This window comes from Bombina bombina, chromosome 5 (assembly GCF_027579735.1).
Source record: "Bombina bombina isolate aBomBom1 chromosome 5, aBomBom1.pri, whole genome shotgun sequence".
Lineage (NCBI taxonomy): Eukaryota > Metazoa > Chordata > Amphibia > Anura > Bombinatoridae > Bombina > Bombina bombina.
This window is the reverse complement of record NC_069503.1, coordinates 319,946,137-319,964,003: the sequence shown is the minus strand read 5'-3', so window position 1 is coordinate 319,964,003 and position 17,867 is coordinate 319,946,137. Positions and strand designations below refer to the sequence as shown.

General features: G+C 39.5%; 1 protein-coding gene across 1 annotated transcript in view; it reads right to left on the bottom strand.

The window, feature by feature from the left end:
* The window catches only part of SCIN (scinderin), a 295,360-nt gene extending 277,886 nt beyond the window's left edge, over positions 1 to 17,474 (bottom strand). The window contains exon 1 of the mRNA XM_053714105.1: positions 17,153 to 17,474. Coding sequence (XP_053570080.1) covers positions 17,153 to 17,345 — 193 coding nt within the window. The 5' untranslated portion in view covers positions 17,346 to 17,474. The remainder of the gene's footprint in view (positions 1 to 17,152) is intronic.
* Between the last annotated feature and the right edge of the window lie 393 nt (positions 17,475 to 17,867).

Sequence of the window (17,867 nt, the reverse complement as noted above, 5' to 3'; positions counted from 1 at the left end):
GTGTCTCCAATAAAATGTATTTCTTACTTTTTTACATGACCCTTCCTGTTATTGAGTGATGCCTGGAAGTAGTTTTTTGCTTTCTGGATTGTTTGCGCCTTGAACGGAAGCGCTCTTGTTGGCTCCCATATCGAAGAAATAGGATCAGCTGATTTGTGCCAATGCCGAAGACACGCTGCTCGACAACACAGACCCCCAGGATTGGTAAGCGCCACTTTGTGCCTATCTCACTATTGTTTCAGAGCTGAACACGGTCACTGGACCAATAAGGGGTGGAATATGAGCGTAATCAACAGAAAAGTTCAGCTCAGGATCTGCAGTACATTGCCAATACGGAACAGAATTTAATTATGTATTTAACTCCTTAACACATAAATCAGTTTAATAATTAAAATGCTCTATCACATTAGAACACTTTATTATGCTCCTTTATGAGGTCCTTTTAAGAAAGAAAGAGTGTAGTCCATTTCCGTGTTTTGTGTGTGTCTAGGGAGATCACATAAGGCCTGTGCACCCTTTTGTGGTTTCCAGTTTGTTTGATTGAGAGCATGCATTGTTTGGCTGTGGATAGTTATCCAGGAGGGAAGAGACCTTGACGTGGTTCCTGGGCTTGAACATTTTGGCGAGATGCGGTTACTAACTCTTCCATTTTTTGCTTTTAATCTTAACTATATACTTGCACGTGAGTGCCAGACTTTCTCTGGTGTGGTGTTAATTAATTTGTTTTGTAATTTTTATGGGCTCTGCACCCAGACTTGTCTGGGGTTAACTGCCTGGGTCTCTGAAGGCTGTGCAGATGGCTGTGAGTACTATTGAGCAACTAGGGCTGTGTATTTATGCAATTTAAAAACAAACAAACAATTTTAGTGTTATTATGAGTGTAACTGTACTTTGTAATGTATTTTTGATGTGTTTTGTTTTGTAAAACAGTTAACCAGAGCTCCGAGGATGTGGTAATCATTCTACCATAAATCGCAGATGTGCTCATGTGTTCACGTTTACTTTCAAATACCTGCAATAAATGCATTTGTGCTCACACGTAACTGTTAGAGCGATACTCGTAATCTGGCCGTTAATGTTTGGCATTGTATTTAAGCTAATTTTATATAAAACATAGCCAGGGTGCCCCTAGACACAACTATCTCTAATACAACAGCTAGGGTGCCCCTAGACACAACTATCTCTAGTACAATAGCCAAGGTGCCCCTAGACACAACTATCTCTAGTACAATAGCCAGGGTGCCCCTAGAAACAACTATCTCTAGTACAATAGCCAGGGTGCCCCTAGACACAACTATCTCTAGTATATAATATTGGAACTATCTAGCTGTGAGAGCAGACTGCTGGACGTCATACATAACCATTTTCTGGAACTGAAACGTGGATTAATCTTGGCAGTTGCTGTGCATGCTGCTGACCCCGAGATGGAGGCTAGATGACGTGAGACACAGATATGGGAGCCGGTTCAAGAATATACCATGCGGCTTGAGACAGCTGAGACTAATGGAACCCAGGCAGCTGCGGAGGAGACAGTAACAGGGATTACATTTACCAAAAACCTGGAACCTATACGGACTTCCAATATCCTTGCTACCCTACTTGATACACAGCATATACCATTGAGGCAACCTGACAACCTCGGACAATGACCTAGCCCTGAAACCGAAAGGTGGACTGCGGCAATGGGAAACTATGCATATGCCAGCACTTACCAGCCAAACCCCCTTAATGTTGAGCTGTGTTCCGGAGCTTCTGGAAACACATTTAGGAGAGGGCGGGAAGCCTATAAAGGAGAAGGCCCATGTAGCTAGCCACACTGATACTGGATCGGGAGGCAGCGGGACACACCGGGAAGCTCAGCCATAAGTAGATGCAGCCCGTGAGACAAGCACCAATGGGCAGCTGTTTCAGAAGCTCAGCAGCCATACTGGCCTACTCCCAAAGTTATGGGAGTATCTCCTGCAAGCAGACCCCTTTCCACAGCGTTGCATCCTAGCCAAATCTTGGAAATAAATCTTGTTCTATGAAGCAGACTTTACAAACTCTGGAGTAACTCTGCCCACTCACGCTTCTGAGACTGTTGTCAGGACTGTGGTGACAGTCGGGGTAGGATAGCGTATATAACCGAAGGACGTTATGTGCAGCTATTTTTTCTACTAGCTGATATAGATCTGTCTCCTGCAGTTTTAAAATGTTTATGCCACAATAGTTTTAGTTATTAATGCATTTCTAGATATTATCAGTATTACCATATTTAGTCTAACATAATAGAATAGTTCACAACATATCTAGGAATTGGTTTGATATGTTTCTTACAGTTATAAGAAATGTGCCCAGGATTTAACTTGATAGTTCAGCTCTGCTATGTTTGTTGGTATGGGTATACTTAGCTTACTGAGAATTCCTTGTCCTATGTCTGCTACCTAAGTATGGCAGTATATAACATATGTTTCTTTTTGAGATTGTGCAAAACAATTTCTATGTGTTTATATTATGTCAAGCTGAGGGGGGATATGTTCTGCTGTAGATATACAGTCATATCCAATTATACTAATCTTGGCTCTGCTATTACTGGTTGTGTTTAAATAATGGGTCTTCCTATTGTATACTATATATACCCATCATAATAAGGGAGATTGTGGATATATCAGGAATCTCAGCTGCCTAACATGTAATTTAGTTACAATATCCTGTTGACCTTTGTACTAGCTAATTTGTTGTATTATATAGTTGGTAGTAGGTCCAACTATACTTTAATATGCATAAACCTTCTCTATCATTTACCTATTACCCAGCTAGTGATTCCCGTCATTTATGTAATCATACTACTATAGCACCACACCTGATTCACTATTATTGTATTATGGGCTACATGGGTGTTGATGAGAACACTGTTCAGTTATAAATAGTTGTTTTCAATTTTGTTATGCAGGACCTTAAGACAGATAATGCCAACCCCGCTTTGTATTTAGAATAATTTAAAATTGAGCCTTATCGCTTACTTTTTGTCCATATTTTGACTACCAATATAGTTAACCTGCCTGCCGCCTAGGTATAGGGCCCGTTTTTGGGTGCTAAGGTATGTTCAAACGAAAATATGGACATTATGTTATACTGTATGGCTACATCTTAATTTTAAACCTTTATAAGCCTCCTATACCGTTCAGTATCAATTATATATGGGACTCCTTGCTTTATATTAAAAGGTATTATGCTTATAGTTTAGACCCTCTTCTTGATACCCAATACCATAATGGTCCTTAGTTTGGTTATATGGTATGGGTAACTTTCCTGTGGAGTACAAGATGTGAGGCAACAACAGGAGGCAAGGGATCTAATATGCTGCAGATAATATATAGGAAGATAAAGGTAATGTGGTTATTTGTATTGTTAGTCTATAATTGTGTCTAAGTTTTTACAAGATTATGGGGATGGCAGTCATTCATCTGTATGCACAGTCTTCTCCTGTTAGCTATATTATTTCTGGTAAACGTGGTTTCATTGCAACTGTCTTTTTCAACATTATGTGTTTGCTTTTTAGGGTATGTAAGTTCCTTGATATGACCATATAGTTTCTGTCTATATATACACTCCATTCTAGCATACATTCTATCCAAATCTTGTAACTAAATCTCTTTCTCTTTCTCTCTCTCTCTCTCTCTCTCTCTCTCTCTCTCTCTCTCTCTCTCTCTCTCTCTCTCTCTTTTTCTCTTTCTCTTTTTCTCTCTCTCTTTCTCTTTTTCTCTCTCTCTCTCTCTTTTTCTCTCTCTCTCTCTCTCTCTTTTTCTCTCTCTCTCTCTCTCTCTCTCTTTCTCTCTCTCTCTCTCTCTCTCTCTCTCTCTCTCTCTTTCTCTCTCTCTTTCTCTTTCTCTTTCTCTTTCTCTCTCTCTCTCTCTCTCTCTCTCTCTCTTTTTCTCTCTCTCTCTCTTTCTCTTTCTCTCTCTCTTTCTCTCTCTCTCTCTCTCTCTCTCTCTCTCTCTCTCTCTCTCTCTCTCTCTCTCTCTCTCTCTCTCTCTCTCTCTCTCTCTCTTTGTAATATACTATATATATATGTGTGTAGGTACATTATTAAACATAAATATTACATACATTTGTTTTTCCATGTTTTCAGTTACTTGACTGCAAAGGGCTCTAATGCACTTATATATACATCTATATATGTATACATATGTATTTATGTGTTTATATTTGTATATGTCTGTAAATACATACGCATATAAATACATATGTACACACATATAAACACTGATATATATATATATACATATATATAAATAACTTTTTTATGCACGCGTTAAATTCGATTGGGCTCAAGCGATCGCATTTACTTTCAACTCGTAATATGCGCGACTTCCGACATGTGCAAAGACTCGCGATAATCCCTTTATTTGTAAGGTTTAAGTCAAATCTAAAAATAAAGAATAAAAAGCATAAATTATGCTTACCTGATAATTTCATTTTCTTCTGAAGGGAAGAATCCACAGCTGCATTAATTTCTTTTGGGAAATACACAACCTGGCCACCAGGAGGAGGCAACGACACCCCAGCCAAAGGCTTAAATACCTCCCCCCCTTCCCTCATCCCCCAGTCATTCTCTGCCAAGAGAACAAGGAACAGAAGGATAAATATCAGGGTGAAAAAAGGTGCTAGAAGAACAAAAAATTACAGCCGCCTCATAGATAAAAACACAGGCAGGTGCTGTGGACTCTTCCCTTCAGAAGAAAATGAAACTAGCATAATTTGTGTTTTTCTTCTTAAAAGGGAAGAGTCCACAGCTGCATTTATTACTTTTGGGAAAACAATACCCAAACTAGAAGGACACTGAATGCAAACAACGGGTGGGTACAAAAGGCGGCCCCTACAAAAGGCACCACAGCCTGATACTCGACACCCTAAAAAAAATAGATGCCATGGGTTAAAACCCAAAGCCCAGTTAACTGCACATTAGTTACACTGCCGGCAAAGCCAAAATAAACCACTCAGTCCCAGAGTCCATCAAGCCCAAACAACCTCCGAGGAGTCAGCCCCGCGGATCACAACTCCCAAGAAGGTACCCGGACAAGACAAGGACCGCTATCTGCCCCCAAAAGGGAGAAAAGATTCTCAAGAAAGATCCAAAGGATCATTCCACTCTGCAGAACATAGAACAACCCATGGTTGTCGTACAATAGCAACACCCAGGGAGACAAACTCCCTAGAAACACAAGGACCGAAGAAAAAGAGATCCATACACAGGGAAACATGTCCCAAGAAGGACTCGAGAAACACCCTCATATCCCTGACACTTTACCATACCCAAAGATACTCCAGGAAAACCATGAGCTTCCTGTTGCCTCATATTAGATCGGCAAGCTACACAGCAGAAAAAGGATAACTATCCCAGCAGCTAGTAATGAAGTTCTCCAAAATGAACACTAACCGTTTGAACAAGAACTCCCAATGACCAGCTTCTAGGTAGAAAGCTGACTCAACGTTGCTAAACCCAAACACCGAAAAGGGTTTCAAAGCTTGCTAACACCCAAAGTGCAATTAGCTGTAGCTGGTTACACCCTCAAAATGCAATAGCTGTAGCTGGATTCAACTGCAAACCTTCCAAGGGCTTACAGCCCTCCGAATATCGAGCTCCAAGGAGTGTCCCCTCCCATCACCAAACATTAGTGGAAAGGAGGAGGACATCCAAGACCTCCCACAAAGGAGAGAACTGACTCTAAAGAAAATGGTCAACCTGCATAGAGTGACAGACCCTCAATCTTCCCTCTAGGATAATGGTCCTAACCCAAAGGCTAGTCAAGACCAAAGACAAGAGTCCCAGACTTCCAGAAGAGAAAGGAAGGGTCAACGTAGGAACAAGGCCTACGATTAGACTGTTGACCGTTACTACAAATGGAATGGTACCATGAGTCAGGATAGACATTGTGCTTGGGTAAGAAACCCCCTACATGGCTGTCTCCTCTAAAAACAAGAAACACTTCCCAAGGGAAGAAGGCCCTCAGATTCTCATCATCCATATATCAGAATTAAACATATAGCAGGAGTCCCATAGGAATCAAACCCTCGGCCTCCTGCTGCAGGAATAGAGGAACCAGTCACTACATTGCAACTCCCCTTACAGGATTCTGGAACGCAAGAAGGGAAAAAACCCTTACAAGGCAAGACACCAAGGACCCATAGGTCGCTCCAAATACTAAGGTAACTCCAAACCCAGAGAACCCTACCCCTGCTCTAGAAGAGAAGGGAAATAAACAACAGAAAACCACCCTACCATAAGGGTGAGAGCCCTCGGTCATATCGCCAACCCAGGTGAGATACCTGGAGTCTACAGGAACAGTGTAAATGCACCAGAAGACTAGTAGGGAATTGTCAAGAAGGTCTAAAGCCTAAACCACAAAACAATAGGCATCTCTTACAAAGCCCCAGCCTCTATGGAGAGAGGCCCGAGGGACCACAAACATCTAATGTGAAATCGAACCACCCATACTCATCTAAGCAGAGACACAAACCTAGGTCAGGGTCCTTGAAAAAGGAATCAATCGAAATCCAACTTCCAAAGGAACCCTAAGCAGCCTCCTACAAGGTGAAATGACCTCTAAAGTCAGTTCCAGACTTGGCGATCTAGCAATAGCCTCAAACCCAAGAGTCACAAAGGACTTCCTTAATGGTCTAAGATTCAGAACCCAGGGAACCTGGATCACAAAGAAATCTTGTAGGCAAGTGTAAATAAGTGCTACACACACAGGCAGGGTACAATTTCATTGACCTCGGAAGGATGAAGGGTGGAGTCAGCCATGCCGGGATTCAAACCTGTGACCTTGGATCTTTTAAACAGGCTTTTTTAAACAGGCAAAAGCTGGAGCGTCGTAGCCCCCACAGAAGGCAGGGAACCCCTGAACACCAACTCTTAGAGTAACACAACTCTGAACAGAGGAAGAACATGCCCGCGCATCCAGATCATATGATCCACCCAAGGTGGGAAGAAAGGAAACTCCGCCACAGCAGCATAGAGTCCAGAAGAACATTGAGTGAAAATGCAAACCATTAATCACTCGGCACACCAGACCACATAGGTCACACACATTTCCCAACTCCAAAGAATGGAATAAATGGCGACATTAAGGAGATTGGCTTCATCCCCAAATGTCATATCCATTTTGCCATCCAGCTTCTAAGGCCTTGGATCCCTCGGCCCACTAGGACTGGGATACTCCAACATTGCCAAAACATGTCTTAAAAGAACAGCTAGCCTATAACGGAAGGCAAAATCATCCCTCGCCAGATCAACTGGAGACCCTGGCCAGAGATAGGGGCCCCTGAAGCCTCAGGGGTCAATGCTTCCCCAGAAGGCCAAACTAAATTGGGCGATCCCACACTCGTTAACGGAACACGGACAGTATCTAAGAAATATTTCACTTGGGAGATATAAATGATTCAGTGCCACAGAAATGGCCATGCAGAACCATGCCGTAACCTCTGGAGGAAACAAGCCACACTCTAGAGAAGGAGTAAAGGCCATAGAGACACCTGCTTGCGTAGCCGGGACTTGGACTGGGGCATTCACTTCGCAGGTCATGGAAACCGCGGAGGTGGATGGCTCAACAAACTCTAAGCTCCTTGCTTCGGGAGAAGAGAGTACTCTAGAACAGCAATCTGAACAGATGGGCAGTGATTACCCGGGCCATTTCATATTTATCACAAGACACATCCTCTGTATCGGAGGCATCTGTGTATCGCATATCAGAATTCTCCATAATCTTGGGATTATAAAAATGACAAAAAACTAACTGGCACTTTAACACCCCCAATGGCTGGGGCACTCGCCACCTCCTGTGAATGAGACAACCCATGAGCAAGACTCTCTCAGTTGCACACAGTCAGCATACGGAAGTGAGAAACAATGTAACCGCACCCGCCACAAGGTGCATCGTGCCAGTCACGAAAAGGGCACGCAATCTTAAAAGATCGCAACATTACAAGTAGGCCATTATGTTCCGTAAAGGCCGTGAGCCTAAGTATAGCTACACATTTGCAGATAAAACCATATAACAAAGATGATTAAAAGTCCCCCCTGTTCAATAACCCCCCTCAGGAGATATTAACTCATGATTCCTTATTAAGATAAAAGGAGTCCCACCTGGACCCTACCTTGTTTCGTTAACATTACATTCACATATTGAAATAAAATAAAACAATCGTACCGGAATCTACGCCGTGGAACAGGAACACGACCCTTCAAATGTGACAGATAGTAGCCTCGCTTCTGACATGGACTTGAGTGAAGAAAGGTAGGCAGCGAAACTTGTCACCGCTGATTACCAAGGAGCTGTTAATATGAGTCGGGATGGTTTCGCAAAAGAACTTCCTCTGCATCTCCGGACTCTAACTGTCACCCATGCTTTCACTGAGAGGCTGACAGGATTACTTAAAACTCCAGTCCCATTGAGAAGAGTACTACCCTCCATAAGAGACTATCTCAAACTTCTCACACTTCTCTGCCAACCTCCTGTAACTAAAGGCAAAGAATGACTGCGGGATGAGGGAAGTGGGGGAGGTATTTAAGCCTTTGGCTGGGGTGTCTTTGCCTCCTCCTAGTGGCCAGGTTCTGTATTTCTCAAAAGTAAAGAATGCAGCTGTGGACTCTTCCCTTTTAAGAAAAAAATAAAGGAATAAAGATGATATAATTAGTGTATTAGAGTCTCATTAAAAAAAAACAATCACCTAGATTACGAGTTTTGCGTTGCAGCTTTTAACGCTGAAAAAATTGTTATTTCAGCTTAAAAGCAGGAATGCACTATTGGGAGTCGTGTCGGTATAGCTATACCGCAAGCATTTTAGTCTGTAACGCAAAGTACCTATTAGTTCCTAAACCGAGGCCCTCCGTCATCGCAAACACTATTTAAAACTTATTAACCCCTAATCTGCCGCCCACCCACATCGCGGCTATAAAATAAACCTATTAACCCCTAATCTGCTGCCCACCCACATCACCAACACTATTTAAATATATATATTTAAATATATTAACCCCTAAACCGACGCTCCCCGAGATCTCCGCCACTATAATAAAGTTATTAACCCCTATTCTGCCACTCCCCGAGATCGCCGCCACTAAATAAAGTGTTTAACCCCTAAACCTCCGGCCTCCAACATCACTGCCACTAAATAAACCTATTAACCCCTAAACTGCCAGCCCCACGCATCGCAAAACACTAAATTAAGCTATTAACCCCTAAACCTAACACCCCCCTAACTTTAAATTAAAATTACAATATAACTTTATTTAAATAAATAAAAACTTACCTGTGAAATAAATATAAACATTAAACTATATATTAAGCTAACATTACTATTCTAATAAAATAAAGAAAACTACCAATTAAAATATCTAAATTACAAATTTAACAAACCTAACACTATGAAAAAATTAAAAAATCTAAATTACAACTAAAAAAAAACCCAAATCCTACGAAAAATGTAAGTTTACCAAAAATAATAAACACTAAAATCACAAAAAATAAAAAGCACTAAGATTGCAAAAAAATAAACGAAATTATCCAAAATAAAAACAATTACACCTAATCTAATAGCCCTATAAAAATAAAAGCCCCACCCCCAAATAAAAACATCCCCTAGCCTACAATAAACTACCAATAGCCCTTAAAGGGACAGTAAAGTCAAAACTAAACTTTCATGATTCAGATAGGGCATGCAATTTTAAATAACTTTCCTATTTACTTTTATCATCAAATTTGCTTTGTTCCCTTGGTGGTATTTTTGAAAAGCTAAACCTAGCTAGGCTCAAACTGATTTCTAAACAGTTGAAAACCGCCTCCTAGCTCAGAGCATTTTGAAAGTTTTTCACAGTTAGACTGTGCTAGTTCACATGTGTCATATAGATAACATTGTGCTCACTCCCGTGAAGTTATTTAGGAGTCTTTACTGATTGACTACACTGCATGTCTGTCAAAGGCACTTAGATAAGGAGGATGTCTGCAAAGGCTTAGATACAAGGTAATCACAGAGGTAAAAAGTATATTAATATAACTGTGTTGGTTATGCAAAAACGGGGAATGGGTAATAAAGGGATTATCTATCTCTTTAAATAAGAAAAATTTTGGTGTACTGTCCCTTTAAAGGTCCTTTTGTAGGGCATTGCACTAAAGAAATCAGCTATTTTACCTGTAAAAAAAATACAACGTCCCCCCAACAGTAAAACCCACCACCCAACCAACCCCCCAAAATAAAAAACCTAACTAAAAAAAAAACCTAAGCTACTCATTGCCCCTAAAGGGGCATTTGTATGGGCATTGCCCTAAAAATGGTATTTAGCTCTTTTTCAAAGCCCAAACCCTAATCTAAAAAAACAAAAACTTAACCCCAGAAGATCTACTCACGTTTTCTGAAGTCTGGACATCCAGGCGGCGAGAAGTCTTCATCCAGGCGGCGAGAAGTCTTCATCCATCCCGTGGGCATCTTCTATCTTCATCCCGGGGGTGCGGAGCAGAGCCATCCTGGAAGCTGATCTCATCCTGCATGGAGCGTCCTCTTCATACGGTCTGATTTGAACAACCTATAGGATTTCAGTAGCTCTCATCCTATTGGCTGTTTTAAAGAACAATAGGATTTTAGAAGCTCTCATCCTATTGGCTGATTTGAATTTGAAGAATCAAATCCTCCAATAGGAATGCAAGGGACGCCATTTTGAAAAGGCTACCTTGCAATCAACTTCAGTGTACGGTGGCAACCGTATGAAGAGGACGCTCCGCGCAGGATGCGATCAGCTTCCAGGATGGCTTATTTTTTTTGGGAGGGGGCTTTTTTAATTTTATAGGGCTATTAGATTAGGTGTAATTGTTTTTATTTTTGATAATTTTGTTTATTTTTTTGCAATCTTACACCTAGATTAAGAGTTTTGCGTTAGAGGCTCCGCGGTGCTAACGAGCACTTTATGCTCACCGCTCAATTACAGACAGTGCTGGTATTACGGGTTTTTACAGACCAGACAAGAAGTGAGCATTGAGCAAAATTTTGCTCATTACCGCACTCCAATACCAGAGCTGCTTACGTTGGCGGTGAGATGGTGTAACGTGCTTGTGCACGATTTCCCCATAGGAATCAATGGGGAGAGCTGGCTGAAAAAAAAGTCTAACACCTGCAAAAAAGCAGCGTAAAGCTCCTTAAAGCAGCCCCATTGATTCCTATGGGGAAATACATTTTATGTCTACAACTAACACCCTAACATGAACCCCGAGTCTAAACACCCCTAATCTTACACTTATTAACCCCTACTTTGCCGCCCCCAATGTCGCCGCCACCTACCTACACTTATTAACCCCTAATCTGCCGCCCCCAACGTCGCCACCACTATAATAAACTTATTAACCCCTAAACCGCCGCACTCCCACCTCGCAAACATTAGTTAAATATTATTAACCCCTAATCTGCCGGCCCCAACGTCGCCGCCACTATATTCAAGTTATTAACCCCTAAATCTAAGTCTAACCCTAAACCTAACACCTCCTAACTTAAATATAATTAAGAAATATAAATAAAAATTCATATTATTAACTAAATAATTCCTATTTCAAACTAAATACTTACCTATAAAATAAACCCTAAGCTAGCTACAATATAACTAATAGTTACATTGTAGCTAGCTTAGGATTTATTTTTCTTTTACAGGCAAGTTTGTATTTATTTTAACTAGGTAGAATAGTTATTAAATAGTTATTAACTATTTAATAACTACCTAGCTAAAATAAATAAAAAGTTACCTGTAAAATAAAACTTAACCTAAGTTACAATTACACCGAATACTACACTATAATTAAATTATTTCCCTAAATTAAATACTATTAAATAAAATTATCTAAAGTACAAAAAAAACCCCCACTAAATTTCAGAAAATAATAGACAAATTACAAGATTTTTAAACTAATTACACCTAATCTAATCCCCCTAACAAAATAAACCCCCCCCCCCAGAATAAAACAAAACCCTACCCTACACTAAATTACAAATAGCCCTTAAAAGGGCCTTTTGCGGGCATTGCCCCAAAGTAATCAGCTCTTTTACCTGAAAAAAAAAATACAAATCCCCCCCCCAGCATTAAAACCCACCACCCACACAACCAACCCTACTCTAAAACCCACCCAATACCCCCTTAAAAAAACCTAACATTAACCCCTTGAAGATCACCGGGAGAAGTCTTCATCTAAGCCGGGTGAAATGGTCCTCCAGATAGGCAGAAATCTTCATCCAGATGGCATCTTCTATCTTCATCCATCCGGCGCCGAGCGGGTCCATCTTCAAGACATCCGACGCGGAGCATCCTCTTCATCCGACAGCTAAGACTGAATGAAGGTTCCTTTAAATTACATCATCCAAGATGGCGTCCCTTCAATTCCGATAGGCTGATAGAATTCTATCAGCCAATCGGAATTAAGGTAGAAACAATCCTATTGGCTGATGCAATCAGCCAATAGGATTGAGCTGGCATTCTATTGGCTGTTCCAATCAGGAGGCTTTCAGAAACTCGTAATGACAGCGCTATGGAGGGTGAAATAACACAACTTTTGTTGCATTCGTTTCGCACCCTGTTTAACACAAAACTCGTAATCTAGGTGAATGGTATTTAGGATCTTTAGTTTTTAATGAATGCTGTATAATTATGTATTCAAATATATGATTATGAGCATGGTCTGTATTTTTTTTTCGGGAAATGGGGGCAACTCTAACAATAACATATTTATGTACCTGTAAAAAAGGATAAATAAATTGGTTGCAACAAAAAGGAAAGTGATAACTAGTTGAAACAACAAAAGCTAAATTACATATGTAAAAAGGTTACAGTAACACAGACTCAATGAGAAAATCAAGTTAAACAAGTTTATTATTTATTAGTTTCTCGTAAAAGTTGTTTATACTGAAGTTGTGCTCTTTTTGGGAAATTTAGATGAAGCAATGCAGGGAATTAACACAGAGCTAAAGGAATAGTAAGCACCTTGTAACTTGTACATTTGCTAATAGAAGTAAATTGGTAAGTTGTTTAAATCTATGTCTATCGGAATCATAACAGTTTAATTTTTATTTTACTGTCTGTCATGAAGACCTCATGATTTTAGGATGTCAGGGGTTAATTTTACTTTCTTTTCTTTTTCTGCTGTATTTATTTGCTATTTACAACATAGCTAAGGCAAGAAAATGGAATGTTTTGGGTAAAAATGGGTTTTATTGGTGGGTGAAAAAGACACAAATATTTCTTATAGCTATCCTTTTGAAGCTGGAGATGTACCTCACTAACCCCAAGCTTGATACCAGCCTTTAACAGCAATAAACCTGAAATAATTTATTAACATTTGGGTGTCACTAATACAAACTAGCCTTGTAAAGAAATATACTTTTCTAAGTACAAAGAATAACAGAAAAATCAAAAGATTATGGGGCATATTTATCAAGCTCTGTATAGAGCTTGAGGCCACTTGTCATCAAGGTATCAAGAGGTTATGAATCCGCGGTACATAACTTGTCCGCCTGCTCTGAGGTGGCGGACAGAAATCAACCCGATCGAATTCCATCGGGTTGATTGACACCCCCTGCTAGCAGCCGATTGGCCGTGAATCTGCAAGGTGCGGCATTGCATCAGCAGTTCACAAGAACTGCTAATGCAATGATAAATAATGACAGCGTATGGGCAGCGATGTGCAGCGGACATGATACACTACTTTGTATCATGTCTGCTCGCACATTGTTAAATATACCCCTATGAGTTAACAATAATATGGAAGAAAAAATAAACGGCTAGATTACGAGTTTTGCGTTATGAGCTGTGTGGTACTAACTTGCACGTTATTGTCACCGCTCACTTCCCTACAGCGCTGGTATTAAAGGTTTTCTGAAACCCGGCGTTAAAAGGCAAGAAGTGAGCGTAGAGCAAAATTGTGCTCTATACCACACTCCAATACCAGCGCTGCTAAAGTCAGCGGTGAGCTGGTTGTACGTGCTTGTGCACGATTTTCCTATAGACATCAATGGGGAGAGCCGGCTGAGAAAAAGTCTAACACCTGCAATAAAGCAGCGTAAAGCTCCGTAACGCAGCCCCAGTGATTCCTATGGGGAAATTGAGGACTTCTGCCTGCTTGGATGAAGACTTCTGCTGCCTGGAGGAGGATGGATGTCCGGTCTTCGAAAACTGTAAGTGGATCTTTGGGGGTTAGTGTAAGGTTTTTTTAGGGTTTATTGGGTGGGTTTTATTTTTTATTAGGGTTTGGGCACCGTAAAAAAGAGCTAAATGCCCTTTTAAAGGCAATGCCCATTCAAATGTCCTTTTCAGGGCAATGGTTAGCTTAGGTTTATTTAGATATAATTTTATTTGGGGGGTTTGGTTGTGTGGGTGGTGGGTTTTACTGTTGGGGGGTTGTTTGTATTTATTTTTACAGGTAAAAGAGCTGATTTCTTTGGGACAATGCCCCGCAAAAGGCCCTTTTAAGGGTTATTGGCAGTTTAGCGTAGGCTAGGTTTTTTTTTATTTTGGGGGGCTTTTTTACTTTGATAGGGCTATTAGATTAAGTGTAATTCGTTTTTATTTTTGATAATTTTGTTTTTTATTTTGTGTAATTTAGTGTTTATTTTTTTGTAATTTAGATAATTGTATTTTATTAATTTAATTTATTTTATTTTATTGTTATTTTAGGTTTTAGTGTAAGGCAGGTTATTTTTTATTTTAAAGGTAACTTTGTATTTATTTTAGCTAGGTAGCAAGTAAATAGTTAATAACTATTTACTAACTAGTCTACCTAGTTAAAATAAATACAAACTTTCCTGTGAAATAAAAATAAAACCTAAGATAGCTACAATATAACTATTAGTAATATTGTAGCTAGCTTAGGATTTATTTCACAGGTAAGTTTGCATTTAGTTTTAAATAGGAATTATTTAAGTAATAATTGTAAGTTTTATTTTCGATTTATTTTAATTATATTTAAGTTAGGGGGTGTTAGAGCTAGGCTTATGCTTAGGGTTACGTTAGGTTAGGATTACGTTAGGGTTAGGATTAGGGAATAATATATTTATGTAGTGAAGTGGGAGGCCAGAGGTTTAGGGGTTAATAGTTTAATTTATTATATTTTGTTGTGGGGGGCTTGCGGTTTAGTGGTTAATAGGTTTATTATAGCAGCGGTGTGGGCGGACGGCAGATTAGGGGTTAATCTTTAAATAGTGTTTTTGATGAGGGAGGGCAGTGGTTTAGGGGTTAATAGGTTTATTATAGTGGCGACAATGTCGGGGAGCGGCGGAATAGGGTTTAATACATTTTTTAAGTGGCGGCGATGTCCGGAGCGGCACATTAGGGGTTAATAATTTTATTATAGTGTTTGCGATGCGAGAGGGCCTCGGTTTAGGGGTTAACAGTTAGTTTTATGGGTGTTAGTGTACTTTGTGACAGTTTAGTTATGAGTTTTATGGTACAGCTTTGTAGCATAATACTCATAACTACTAACTTTAGATGGCGGTACGGATCTTGTCATTTTAGGGTGTACCGCTCACTTTTTGGCCTCACCGCAAAATTCTTAATTCCGGCGCTATGGAAGTCCCATTGAATAAGGACTTTTTAAAAAGTGCAGTACTAACGTTGCGCGACTGCCAAAAAGCTGTGCGGTTCACCTATTCTGACAAGACTTGTAATAGCGGCGTTAGGAAAAAAGCATCGTTATGAAGCATAACGCTGCTTTTTTACTCATAACACCAAACTCGTAATATAGCTGATTGTGTGTACTGTAGCTCCAAAAATGTGTCACTGGCTGATATGGACAAACCCCTCTCACTGTCGCATTGCAGACACAGACAATCCCATTTTATGTATGTATAAATAAAAAGAAAAGTGATCCATAAACGCACACAATGCAATACTCTTGCATTCAATATCCCTTTTACAAGCCATGTTTTATGCAGTATATCCTACTCAGTACAGGCTATTTACACAAATGTATGTGTATGTTCCTTGCACTATCAATGGTGAGCAAAATGCAACGTAGCCTAGAAAAGACAAAAACATTTACATTAAAATGAAAGGCTAGTTTGATATCTTAGAATGAAATATGTAATGATCTGTAGTCTCTATAACTGCATAGATGTTACACATATGAATGCAGATTACAGTGTGTCAGCAATATTTCCAGTATTCTCTTTTCTTTAAGATTTGTTTTCTAAATAAAACTCAGCTGATCTGCAAGCACAATTAATATTTTGCAGCTGAATTTTAGTACAGTCCCAGCAAAACTTAAATGTCTTATTGTATCAAATTCATTCCTCATGTTTGCTAGCATGGCACATTTCCTGATTAAACCAACACTACCTCATAATATTTTAACTTGGCAGGCTTTACCCAAAGAATTAAAGTGGACACACATGCAAGTAAAAGTATCTATACATAATAATGAAATTCTGTAGAAATGTATAGATAGATAGATGATAGATAGATAGATAGAGAGAGAGGGGGGGATAGATAGATAGATAGATAGATAGATAGATAGATAGAGAGGGGCAGATAGATAGATGATAGATAAAGAAATTATAGACAGATTATAGATTGACAGATGATAGATAGATAGATAAATAGAGAGAGAGAGAGAGAGAGAGAGAGAGAGAGAGAGAGAGAGAGGGGGAGATAGATAAATAGATAGATGACAAATAAAGAAATGATTGACAGATGATAGATAGATATATAGATAGATAATTAAATGATAGACAAATAGATGATTGATAGATAGATAGATAGATTATTTTTCCCTTTGGACAAGTGTGCAATGTATTAAACAAAAAGGGGAAGTTAGTAAACCTTTCAAACCACTGGCTTTCCAACGTCCTATTATTTCCTAACCAGCTGAGCCTGTTAAAATGTCTGAGATCCAGCAAACATAAACATACATTAGCCGACATGATTGTTGTCTTTTACACTAATATGAAAGCTGCTTTACCAGTTCTGACAGGGATTTTTAATAATCACATCACCACACCTTCATGCTTCACGTGCTAGTTGTAACTGGGTTTATGTGCATTTTGTGCTCATGAAAAGAACTTGAAGTTGAAACTAAGAAAAGTCAATGGTCACTGACAATTATGTTTATTATGACATGAAAAATGAATAATTAAAATGACTTACCAAGCCAGAAGTGCAGATCATAAAATTTGCTGTTGTTCTTCGCAATGGTGTGAAGTGCTATGTAGGCATCTCCCACATAGAAGTTTCCAAACAATTCACTAGGAACTGGCACCAGGTCCATCTTCTCAATCCTCCATATCTGTAGTCCTGATGTCTGGCCAGCATTGGCAAACTGTTTGTGATACAGAACCATTGTGTGACCCAGGTAAGACTTAGAAATGAATCAGAAGCTAAGTGCCAGAGGAGATATCCTGCACTGTGCTTGTAGATAATCTCTGCAGGAGAGCTGTAATAGTTCTTGCTCAGAGCAATTCTTTTATAATGACGGTGAAAGGGCAGTGCTCTGGAGAGGCGTGTTCACACATTGCTGTAACTGCAGGCACTGTTCTTAGCAGCTTATTCTGCACTATATATAAAATCTCTTTCCTGAATGAAAATATACACACAGAGCCCCCTTTGACAGAGAAGTTTTGTTTTCCACTAAGAACATTTTTCTATTTAAAGAAACAGCATCTGGATTTTGTATGTGTTTGGATCTGTCTTTTTAAACTATCCTTTTTTTTTATAGAATTGAAAGCAATATGTGTTAGTAATATTTACAAGCTGGTGGCTCTAAAAATGTAAGGGTAAAGGAGTTCATATTCTGTCTGTGTATATAATCTATCTCTCTCTATATATATCATTTATCATCTATCTGTGTCTCTCTCTCTCTCTC